This window comes from Hyperoodon ampullatus, assembly GCF_949752795.1.
Source record: "Hyperoodon ampullatus genome assembly, chromosome: 2".
NCBI lineage: Eukaryota > Metazoa > Chordata > Mammalia > Artiodactyla > Ziphiidae > Hyperoodon > Hyperoodon ampullatus.
The window spans coordinates 65,490,507-65,503,595 of NC_136915.1; the positions used below are offsets into that span (position 1 = coordinate 65,490,507).

Consider the following 13,089-nt stretch of genomic DNA (forward strand, 5'->3'; position numbering starts at 1 on the left):
AGGTTATCTTGGCCTCTAGTCAGTACTTTCAGTATAGGGAATTTCCCAAATGTCAGAAGAGGTTAAAAGGCTGGATTGGACAAAGAGAAGGTCAAATACCCACTACTGAGTAATCAATTTAACAGTTAATGTTAAATAACTATCTTAGGTAATACAATTAATGAGGTCTTCCTCACTCTAAAACTTGCCGCCTTTTCATTATACTATGCTTTGTATACCGCAATGACATTTCTCAGTTAAGGGGACATCAGAACCTCCTACACAGTATTGCTAACATACAGAGTACTAGGCCCCACGCTAACATATTGAGCCAAAATTTTGGGAAATGATGCTCTGTCCAGAGTCTGAAATTTTTAACATCTTCCATGGGGGTGAAAGGGGAATCAATTTGAAAGGAGATGCTTGTGGAAATAAGGCTATAAGTACCTTTTAGATACTTATTAGTTTCCTGAACTCTTCCATTGTACAAGGTAGATTTTTTTTTAACATCTTTATTGGAGTATAATTGCTTTACAATTGTGTGTTAGTTTCTGCTTTATAATAAAGTGAATCAGCTATACATATACATATATCCCCATATCTCCTCCCTCTTGCGTCTCCCTCCCACCCTCCCTATCCCACCCTTCTAGGTGGTCACAAAGCACCGAGTTGATCTCCCTGTGCTATGTGGCTACTTCCCACTAGCTATCTATTTTACATTTGGTAGTGTATATATGTCCATGCCACTCTCTCACTTCTTCCCAGCTTACCCTTTCCCCTCCCCATGTCCTCAAGTCCATTCTCTACATCTGCGTCTTTATTCCTGTCCTGCCCCTAGTTTCTTCAGATATATGTGTTAGCATACAGTATTTGTTTTTCTCTTTCTGACTTACTTCACTCTGTATGACAGATTCTAGGTCCATCCACCTCACTACAAATAACTCAATTTTGTTTTTTTTACAGCTGAGTAATATTCCATTGTATATATGTGCCATGTCTTCTTTATCCATTCATCAGTCGATGGACACTTAGGTTGCTTCCATGTCCTGGCTATTGTAAATAGAGCTGCAATGAACATTGTGGTACATGATTCTTCTTGAATTATGGTTTTCTCAGGGTATATGCCCAGTAATGGGATTGCTGGGTCATATGGTATGCAAGGTAGATTTGATTAGATGCATTCTATAGATTTATGGGAGCTAGAAGAAAGCCTGCTTAATGTGGAAATAGGCGATAGGGTAGAATTATAACTTTTTAAATTGGTGGCACTTAATTTCCTTTATTATTGTTATTAACTGGCAATTTCCAGGAGTCTCTCAGGCACTTAGAAAAGTACCTGATACTACACATGAGCAGGTTGAGAAATAGAGGATTCCAGATAACATATCTTTCCCTTTCTTTTGATGACAGTGAATGCTCAGGATAATGAAGATCATGTTCCACTCCACTTCTGTTCTCGCTTTGGACACCATGATATAGTGAAGTACCTGCTCCAGAGCAATTTAGAAGTTCAGCCACATGTTGTTAATATCTATGGAGACACCCCTTTGCACCTGTGAGTATTATGTATACTTCCATAGGTACTCCAGGTATACTATGTTTACCTTCTTACTATTCTCAAAATATTTTCTTAACTCTAGGGCATGCTACAATGGCAAAGTTGAAGTTGCCAAGGAAATCATCCAAATATCAGGAATAGAAAGTCTGACTAAAGAAAACATCTTCAGTGAAACAGCTTTTCACAGGTAAAAGAATATTTAAGTGCAATAGCCTCTAAACTTAGCTAGCACCCTACAACACTGGAAGTCATGTACATGAAGCAAGAATGAATAGTGGCAGATGTTGCAATCAGAGAGCAAGACCAGAGGGTGGGCAGAGGACAAAGAGCCCAAGCTAGATGCACAGAAGAAAAGGTAGACGCATATGCTGCAGTCAGTACAACAGATGGGGCCAGAGCCAGATGCTGCCTTCCTGGCAGCAGCCACAAAGACAGGGACTGATGTTGCCAAGGCAACAAGCATATCAACATCTGTAAGCATATTGCTCCTATTCCACTTCACTCTGCAGAAAGCTGCCAAAAGGAGCAGTGCCCATAATCCTCCTCTGACAAGAATATCATTACCAGAATTCATCAGCATCAAATGTGACATTTTTTTCCTTACCACTTAAACCTTATGTGCAAATGTATCTACCTATCTAAGACATCCATCTGTCAGCCTGTAAGAGCTTAGTCAGGGTGGCCACTGAGGTACCTAAGAAGGCATTAGTTCCTTGCTAGGAATCGATTACAGTCCTTTGCAACATGCTCTGGAAAAGCACCCTGAAGGAGCAGCTGGGTTTGGAAAAGTTGTGACAAAGAAAAAAAGAAAGAGAGAGAGGGAGGGAAAATTTGCTAAGAACTCAAGCGCATAACTCCCTAAAATGTCCAAAAGGAAGGCAGGTGTTTTATAAAATTTAAAACCCTCATGTTTTTAACAGGTTACTGTTTTGCTTATAAAAACATAGTCATTTGAATTGAGTAAACCTTGAATATAAGATTATTTACCTACATATTACAGATCTCTTGGCTAGTTAGCAACCTCTAAAACATGTATTTGAGACTAGTATGTTATTTACGTAGTGTTTGTCCTGTACTAGTGAATAATAGAAATGAGACACTTTTTTTTTAATACTGAACTAAAATTAAGCTTACACTTCTGCATCAGGCATCAACTTGTCAAATTTCACTTGGATTTCCAGATTTTTCTTATCACCCAAAGAGGTCAGCCAAAAGGGAGGTGAAGAAAACTACCATTTATGGAACAGTGAATATGTGCTGGATGATTTGCATCCATTATCTCATTTAATCCTCATAACCATTTTATGAAGTTGGATTTACTATCCCTTTTTTACCAATGAGAAAATTGAAGCTCAAGAAAACTAAGTAACTTGCCAAAGATTCTTATGGCTAGAAAAACATGTATTAAATGCCTGACTAATTCCACATCCTGTGTTTTTATATATCTTCATGTTCTAGTACCAAAATATTTTGTATGTTTTCTACACACTCTGTAACAGAACAGATGCAAGAACTCTTCAGATCATGCCTTCAAAGTGTACCAGTGGAATTTGTCCCTGAAGGGGACAGGTGGCAGAACTGATATGTATGGGTTACTAGTGTCCTCTACCCATTAGGTCATTCTTGTAGAGGCTGACACCACAGGCTAGTTTTCAAATCATTTTGCTACTTTGTGCACATAAATTGAAACCGACTATAATCAGAGGGTTATTGTCACCTTCAGAAGATTGTCTATATGACAAGATTAGTGAAGTGAGTTAAAAGTATGTATCCAATTGTTTTATTTTGTGCAAACCTGTGGCTGCTAGGAATAACATATTAATATTTTCATTCTATTCATTTTAAGTACATATTTATAAAAGAAATTCTCCTTTTACATAAGGAACTGACTACAGTTATGAATTTTTCTATGTACCAATCACAGTGCTTTACACATAGTCAGCACTTAGTACATTCCTGTTATTGTTTTCATATGTCTGTATGTATACACATTTGTATACACATGTACATACACACACACACACACACACACACACACACATATATATATATATATATATATGTTCAGAATTCATCATTTCCTATAAATAGTTGCTTTGAACAGAAACAATGAGGTAATTCAGATAATGGAACAATAAAAGTATAGTGTTAATGGTCCTATTTATAATACAAATAACTAATGGTGATATGATCTATTACACTGAGATGGTTGTTTTTTATTCACTTAATTATTCAAGAAAGGCTTGTTAAGGACCTGCCTTGTGTTGTTGCTGGTAGGAACATTAATATAACACAGTCCCTTCCCTCCTTAAGGGGACTCTATTGTAAGGTATCAAAACACACAAAGGTGTGTGTATCCATTACCATAACACAATATGATAAGTGCCATAAAACTGAAATTATAAGGAAGCAGAGGAGATAGCAATGAACTCAGCCTTTGGTTCATGAGAAGACTTCATAGAGGAAGCAATAGTTCAACTAGATAAATAATAGCATTTATTTAAAGAAAATAATAATATCCCATGAGAGAAAAAGGATTTAGGCAAAGTCATCCCAGGGAGAAGAAGGAGTAAGACCCAGTGAATTACCACTTCTAGAACAAATCTGGAAGGAAAAAACACTGTTTTTCTGTACTCTACCTCAACACTCAACACCTCACTTCTGAAACACATGATACCGGTTTTGTGTGAGATTTTTCTACATGAAACAATTATCCAATTCTCTACAGACACTGAGTGGGTGTCCTAAAATTCATTTCAGTTTGGCTCTGCCTACCTGGAATTAGCATCAGATCTCACAAGACTGCCCCTCTTCCCACTTCAGGTGCAATCACAAGTCTAACTTGTCACTTAAATCTCTCAGAACCTTCCTGTGTTCCCCCATTCCATTCAGTTGCCCTGCAGAATGCCTAGAAAAGAATTAATATCATAGGAAATATTTAATATGTAATAAGAAAATGCTATAAATTTTATACAGCTCCTTTCTTGAAGGCCCATATTTGAGAATCTTAGGATTTTATTGCTTTATGTGCTTTTTTTTTCTTATCACCTCCTTCTCCTCTCTCTTTCCCCCCTTCTTTCATCTGTCTTTTTGGCACTTATGTAAACATCAGCATCTAGAATATCCTGGGTGAATCAGGGCTGTTTTAATTTTCTAGGGCTACCATAACTAAATACCACAGACTGGGTGGCTTGAACACCAGAAATTTATTTTCTCACAATTCTAGATTCTGGAAGTCCAAGATCAAGGTGTCAGGTTCAGTTTCTTCTGAGGCCTTTCTCTTTGTATTGCAGATGGCCACCTTCTTTTTGTGCCTTTACATGGTTGTCCCTCTATTCATGTCATCTGTATACTAATCTTCCTTTCTTATAAGGACACCGGTCATATTTGGTGAGGGCCCATCCTACTTATTCCATTTCCACTTAATTATCTCTGTAAATTATACCTTTTTAAATTATAGTCACATTATAAGGTTATGGGAGTTAGGGCTTCAACATATTAATTTGGAGTGCATACATTCAGCCTTCTATTTTCCCTGTGTTATATTTTTGCAGTGCTTGTACCTATGGCAAGAGCATTGACCTGGTTAAATTTCTTCTTGATCAGAATGTCATAAGCATCAACCACCAAGGAAGGGATGGGCACACAGGTAAGACTGTGGTGAGAACATCACCAGTTTCTGATGCATGTGAATGCTCAAGAGAAGTGGTGGGCTCGGGGTGGGGGGGATGTGTGGGAGTGGTCTACCCCAATGAGGGGGAATATTTTATCAATGACATCATTTAAATTGATGGTGCATGGTGATAATGAAAAGCAGACTGATTTTGGTCAGTTTCATTATTGTGCTAAAAGTATCTACAGTCAATGCACCCATTATGATCTGCACCAGGAACAGACTGATCACAATGCCTTGCCCTTGTTTGGGGTCTTTGTTCTTTGATTTGTACAAAGTTGCTAACATTTATTCTGGTAATTACAGTGGATATAGAAATACTAGAAATTGTGCTAAGCAAAAGGTAGTCTATATAGGTCAACTAGGTACTTCTTTTCCCAAACTATGTCTTGTTTGCTCAAAGACAGAATTAATTCTTTGTCAAAGAAATCAACCCTTGCTGTATATCTCTGGCAACAATTCTATTATGTGGTAATGACTGTCTTTTGAAAATTGGGTTTCAGTTTTCCCCTTTTCTCCTTTCACACTTTCATTCTTATTCTATTATAGGATTGCACTCTGCTTGCTACCATGGTCACATTCACCTGGTTCAGTTCTTACTGGATAACGGAGCTGATATGAATCTGGTAGCTTGTGATCCAAGCAGGTCTAGTGGTGAAAAAGATGAGCAGACATGTTTAATGTGGGCTTATGAAAAAGGTATATTTTTCACCATTGCATCTCTATAGTGATAACATTGAACTCTGTGCACAGATTATGCCAGTGCATCAATAATTCTTTTGCTTGCATGACTTGTATACTCCCATTTCTTCTGGAGATTGTATTTGAATCGTTGGAGACTTGGATCAAAGAGTACAATAGGGAAAGCAACTCCTGGGCTGCAGATGAGCTGAAGGCATTCTTGGTATTGGCAGTTTGAAGGGAGAAGGAGATATCACATTTCTAGATACTGGAGAAACAAAATTGTGATAGGTAATGATAGCTACTTTCTTAGAGTAGATGCAGAACTAGTCTTTATCTCTTATACAGGAGAATTTTGATGTGGATTCAAATTATTAAAAATGAAATTAATGCAAAGAAAGAAAAGGAGTATTTGTCACATCTAACCCTGCTAACAATGCCTGCAGTAGAAAAAGTAAGGCAACCAATGTTTAATGCTTAAGTATAAACTTATTTGAGCTCAAAGAGGTGAAAGTTTGGGCAGAACACCTGGTTTTAAATCAAACCATGTTGCTTGATCTGGGCAAGTTATTTATTCTTGCTGAGCTTTAGTTTTTCATCTGAAAAATGAGGACAATAACAACTTCATAAGATTGTAAAGATTAAATTAGATAATATGTGCAAATTGCTTATAAATGTGGCTGGCACAGAATAAATACCTAATAATTGGCATTTCAGTAATAATAACTGTGGTAATAGTAGTAGTCCAGAAATAGAGATTATTAATAGTGAATTTTTTATTTTAAAGGAGAGGAAACTAGACACAATTAGAAGGTAAAATAGCATCTTTGTCATTGTTATTAAAATATACTATACCTCTTAAGAGAGCTCTACATAAACGCATAAACTCCAACAGAGTGTAAATTTTCAGGTGACATGGAACAGTACTGAAATCAGAGTTACAGCTAAATACTGTAAAATATATCAGACTTTGATGCCTGCATTGTCTTATTAGGACGTTTAAAGTATGTAAAGAAGTATTCTTATCTTTTTAAATGTTAGAATCTTAGAAAACCATAATTTAAAAGAGCAATTACTAAACTGGAAGATTTCTTAGGCTACCAAGATGATCTAAAAGGTTTTCTGCATGAAATAGGACATGGAAGTCCATTAATGAACAGAGAGATGAAGTTTGATGGATAGAAATGGAGAGCTATTTTAAGCATATAGACAAGGGGAAAGAAAAACATATAGGTCTGAAGACTGCTAGTGAGGAAATGATATAGGTGTTACTTTACTAGAGACAAGTGAACAGACATGGAATAGCAAGGAATGAGTTAAAATATAGGCCTGTTATGTTTCTTACTTTTTACTTGAGTACTGTATAAACACACACTTGCGTGTGCACACGTGTACTTGCACATTATAGCTCAATGAATTTTCACAAACTGAACTCACTCAGCGTCCAGATGAAGAAACTGAACATGGTCAGCACCCAGAAGCCCTACTTACATTGTCTTCCACTCACTCCCCAAAGAGGGTACCACTGCCTTTTCGAGGCATAGACTAGCTATACCTCTTTCTGTACTTAATATAAGTGAAATGCTATGCTATATACATCTTTATGTCTGGCCTCTTTTGACCAACGGTTTGTGAGATTCATCCATATTGTTGCAGGTAGCTCTAGACTGTTCATTCTTGTATGGTATTATGTTTTTAATTATATCACAATTCATTCATTCTGCTTTTTCAGGGCATTTGGATAACTTTCAATTGGGGACTATTAGGAGCACTGTTGTTATACATGTACATGTCACGTACGTGTCTTTTGATGAATAACTATATACATTTCTGTTAGGTATAACTGCCTTCTACTTTGTGTAAAAGAAAGTTCAGGTAATTATATATTTGCATATCAGTTGGAAAATCTTACATATTCTGAAGCCTCGAGAGACCTTACTAAGTTCTAGTTATGTTGCATTTATTCCAATGATTCTCAGACAGTGTCTCTCAATAAATTTGAGTTTCAGAGAAAGACTGTTTACAAATCATTAGTCTTCCAGAAGACAGCTCAGAAGTAGCTGCTGCAGCTTATCTCTTCACAGGGTTTGGCTTTGTTTGTTTTTACTTGATTGAGAATAATGGTTGGAAACTGGCTTTACTTTTATTTTTTGTGGAATTCCACACTTTATAAAACAGTGAATCATTGTGTAAGCTCCTAAGATTTCCTACCAAACGACAACAACAAAAGTCCTGTAGCTTAGAGGACTTACCCACTGGTCTCTGCAATATATGCCATACTTGTCACCCTTATTTGTTCAACTAATGTGCCAGGCATCAGTGTTGCATTTCATTATTACTATGAATTTTAACAAATTGGATGTTACTACTCAGGAGACAGATGGATGTTTTGCATATGTTCTAGGGCAGAGCAAGTTAAACCAACAAAATAAATTTGTTGCTATTTTATCTTGCTAGAGAAACGTTGTATTGTTTTCGTGTGTTCAGGGAAGATTGAAATGGCCTTGTTAAAATATTGTCAGCAGTGCACTGTCCTTGTTTTCTTTGGCTTTGCTTTCTCCTTCAGAGAGGGAGTCACCAAATTAATTGATATGGCGTACCAAGGATTTTCTTGAGCAACTTGGAGATGGAGTTGAAAAAGCACTAAAACTTCACTTGTAGTTCTTTCTTTGTGGAATAGAGATGATGTAAAAATGGCCCCATCATGGCTTGCCCTGTACCCTATCCAGTCCTTAGAAAACTCAGAAGAGACTTCATAACCAGGGTCTGTCTATTTAAAAAGGAATACTTTTGAATGTGCCCAGTTTGAATAATTCATCTTAGTCTACCCTCTTAAGATAGAACTAGGAGGCTTTCTCAACAGCACTCATCTCTGAATGGTTAGAAGGCAAATTTTTCATCTGCCCCAAACAAAATTTTTAGTTGACCCTCTCTGCTATTCTGTTATAGCACATTCAGAGGTGATTTGGAGTTCTGAAAAGAATTATCTACTATTTTTTGGAATATTTTTAGAAAAGAGTTTACTCACTATGGCTCCCTGTGGGATCAGGTATGAAAAATATTTTCCAAATTTACATAGACTTTTTAACCTAAAGATATCAAAATCAATCTTATAAATAATTTTCCTGGTGACCTTTGTTTTAACCAGTAACCAGAAGCCTACTGGTTAAGTTTCAATATTTCACTGCCAGATTGCTCAGAGCTCCAATTTTATAATACTTAGAATGTTTCCTCTCCCCAGTCTGTCCTCCCTCTTCTTTCCTACCGTTCCATCTGAGAGTAGCCATAGCTGTCTCACTCACTTGGATTTGTTCTGCTCTTTCCCTTGGGTACAAAGGACTTCTATGAATCAATTTAAATTGGCCAGAAGAAATAGCCAGCAGCCTGCTTATGTTCAAATCCTCTGCCTCAATCATCAGTAGGGAAAACCCATTGAAAAGACCTACACATAATCTTACATCCACTGCATTAAAGATGAAACTGCTGAATTGAAAAGATCTCAGCCAATTAGAATTGAGCACATAGCTCAATAGTGTGTCTGGCAGTTAGATTTGAAAAGGCTGCCTTTGACAAAGAAAAGCACTCCTTTATGTCAGGCTGTTTAGGGTCAGAAAATAACCCAAACTAGAAACAGAACTAAAACTTATTTGCTTCAGTACTGACACCAGTTAAAGTAATTTACAGAGGCTCCTATCCCAATATCTAATTATCCAGAATACAATATTTGTATACAGCAGAACTACTCTAATTCACAGTGACAGGGAGCTGCAGTTGAAGAATTAGTGAGTAAGTGAGCAAAAACAATAAAAATCAAGGTTCCTGTACCATGATATATACTTTGTTCATTCCTTTTGACAAGTGTAGTGTGGTGTGAATTATTTATAGTAAACGTACCATAGTGTATTCTCTAAAAGTAATGAAGTCTTACAGTTGTGAGTTTCTACAGTTTTCAGCCAGTAAAAAATAACTAAGAGATAAGGGTGAGAGAGGAGTAGAAGGAAGAAGAGGTGGCTTCATTAAATTTTTTGATAAATATTCATCCATGGATTATAAACTCCCAAGCTTCTTCTCTATTGAATTCGTACCTCTTTGGAGTTTAGTTACTTAGTTTAATGAACATAGTTTAGTGTGCTAGGGTGGATTGGGTTGGGATAGAGGAAGGAATAAACAAAAGATTTAGATGGTGTTTTAAAATCTATGTGCAATTTTGTGTCTACTGGTTACCTTTCTACATGTTTAGTTAACTCTATCTTTTAAAAAATAAATAAATAAATAATACCAACTCTCATTAGAATAGGAAGAACTTTTATTCTTATGGGGGATAACACAAAAAAAATTGAGACATAATAACTGTGTAAGAAGCTACAGTTTAAAATTTGCAAGAAGAAATTGATGCCTTAGAATCCAGGGTGGAATCAATTCAGCAGGTGTTAGCAGATTTGAAAGTTCAGTTATATGCAAAATTTTGGAGTAACATAAACCTTGAAGCTGATGAAAGTTAAACATTTTATAATACTTTTTAAATTTGTTTAATAAACTTGAATATTGCATAAAATGATAATTTCCTTCTTCAAATGATATGGAAAGAAAAACTTTTTTTTAACTTTTCATTTATTTAATGGAAATGCCTATTTTCACATGTCTTGCTTATTTATTTTATATTTTTAAAAGAAGACAGTATTCACCTATGTATTTTACATAACAATTATATCAAGTGTAGGGGCTTTATGTCATGTTATTAAAATCAGTTAAGCAATAAAAACATTAATTAATAATAAAAACATTAATTAAACATTAATACAAACAGAAGAGAACTTACATTAATTAATCACTTATTACATATGCATATATAATATGTACATAATTTAATTTTCAAAATAACCCTTTAAATTGGTATTACCTTTGTATTACAGATAAAATGCTTGAGACTTGGAGGTGTTGTCACACTAGCTCAAACCACACAGCTCTTAGGTGGAGAGCTGATACCAAACAGAGGTCTGTCTCATTGCACAGTTCAACCACTTACCACCTCACTCAGAATGAGGTAGATCTAAGTCCAAATCCCAAATGACCAAATGACCTTGGGCAAGTTATTTAACTGAGTCTTAATCTTCAAATTTAAAATGAGTAAATTAATAACCACTTTAAGAATTCTGCTGAGGGTTAGGGATAAGATGTAAATGTCTGGATAACAGATTCTCAATAAAAACAGTGGTATCTGTTGTTATTAAGTGCATAGCAGAGATACAATCATGCTCCACAAAGCTTCCAAATCTTACAGTCTTTCCTCATTTACAACATGCTTTAGTGTCCAGTAAGAAATATGACATTGACATATTAGGATAATGGTCATCTTCTTTAAGCCTCCTAATGAAGCATTTTATCCCTGCCAAACACCACTAGACAAACCTAGAATATATAAAAGCTTGTGTTATTTGGTTGTATATATATTTCTTGTTTATGACTTAAGTAAAATCATTTAAAACTTAAAATTTAAGGACTACAGCAAGATCAAAGAGGTTTTGAAAATCACTAATCAAAATATTAAGCAATTTCAAATCATTGTTCTAATATGTATAGATAATATTTTAAAATTTTAGTACAAATTTGCAAGTCTCTTTACTACAGCAGGGTTTTCCTCCTCAGTCATGGAGAGGTATCAAAGATTCTGTGGCCATGTTTTCAAAACATCACACCATCTGACGTGCTGGATCCTTTTACTTGGATATCTGAGGAGCATATAAAACTCAACAAGTCCAAGATTGAAATTAATATCTTTTTTGTCCTCATCGGTCAGGTTCATCTACCATATCCCTTATTCATTATGTCATTTAACGGCATTGCCGTTCACTTAGTACTTGAGTCAAAAATCTGGATTGATGCTTGACTACTTTTTCTCTCTCAACTTCCCTTCCCCCATATCCATTCAATCAAAAAGTCTTTTTATTTTACTTCATACTTACATTTTGAATCCATCAATTTTTTTAATTTTATTGTCACTGTTCTAATCCATAACCTTATTCTCCTTCTCCTGATCCATTTTAATAGTCTCATAACTACTTTTTTTTTTTGTCTTCGGCATCTTTTGATTCCATTTTCTAACTGTAGTCTGAAAGATGTATCCAAGCTGTAAATAGGGCCATATCATTCCCCAGCTTAAAATCCTTCACTGACAACTATCACCTTAGGAAAAAAAGTCTCAGTTTATTATCATGGCATACGCTGTGCCCTTCCTACTTCTCAAACCTCATATCCAGTCCCTCCTGGCACATGAGTGACCCCACATGCTGCAATCATCATCACATTCACTAGATCCCTACCATTCACTAGGGGTTCATTCTATGCCAAGCACATTCTATATCACATTATCCCATCAAATCTACACAACAACCCTGTTAAACCAGAGTCTGTTTACATGGTAGTTATGCAAAACTACTCACTCCTCTATGCATATCATGTTATTCCATGCTTCCAAGCCTTTTCTTAAGCAGTCCTCTCTTTCTCTATACCCTCCCACCCTGCCTACCTGACTTCACTTCTTAAATTTCTTAATTCTATTTAACCTTCAAGACTCAGTTTATAGATCCTCTCTTCCAGAAAGTCTCCCCTGACATTCCAGCCTAATACACACATCCTTTCTTGATGTTTTATTGTGCCATATGCACATTTCTATCTCATGTTGAAACACTCTCCCCCTAAACTTTTTGAGAACAAACATTTGGGCTGTTAATCTTGATCTCCCAAAAACTTAGTTCAATGGCTGATTCCTAATAGCTGCTCAATACACATTTGTTGAAGTGAAATAGAGAATGAGCAGATATTTCAGTCATAACATTCTATTCCATGTCTCACTAAATGGCATCTGATCAGTCATAATATAGTTGATCTTTTCAAGAATACTAATTACCGCTATTCTGTTTTCTCTGTAGGGATTTTTGAAATATCATAGGTTTTTTATTAACTGAACAATCCTAATACTCAAATTAATAGGCAGAAGATTTTAAAGAATATTCTAAATACAGCTCCTCTTTCTATTAATTGGAACTGCAAAACTTTTTACTCTGACTAGAATATTTTATTCTCCTTTTTTGCTTAATCAACTCATGCTTATCTTTCAAGGTCAGCTTAAAAGACAGTTCCTCAAGGAACTCTTCCCTGACCCCTCCAGCCTATTGTAAAATAGCATCGTTATGCACAT

The 13,089-nt window shown here is 35.8% G+C and overlaps 1 protein-coding gene across 1 annotated transcript in view; it reads left to right on the top strand.

The window, feature by feature from the left end:
• The window catches only part of LOC307070161 (serine/threonine-protein kinase TNNI3K), a gene marked incomplete at both ends in the record, with an annotated part of 286,301 nt that overhangs the window by 86,354 nt on the left and 186,858 nt on the right, over positions 1 to 13,089 (top strand). The window contains 4 exons of the mRNA XM_079728397.1: positions 1,390 to 1,534; positions 1,620 to 1,724; positions 5,092 to 5,186; positions 5,760 to 5,909. Coding sequence (XP_079584523.1) covers positions 1,390 to 1,534; positions 1,620 to 1,724; positions 5,092 to 5,186; positions 5,760 to 5,909 — 495 coding nt within the window. The remainder of the gene's footprint in view (positions 1 to 1,389; positions 1,535 to 1,619; positions 1,725 to 5,091; positions 5,187 to 5,759; positions 5,910 to 13,089) is intronic.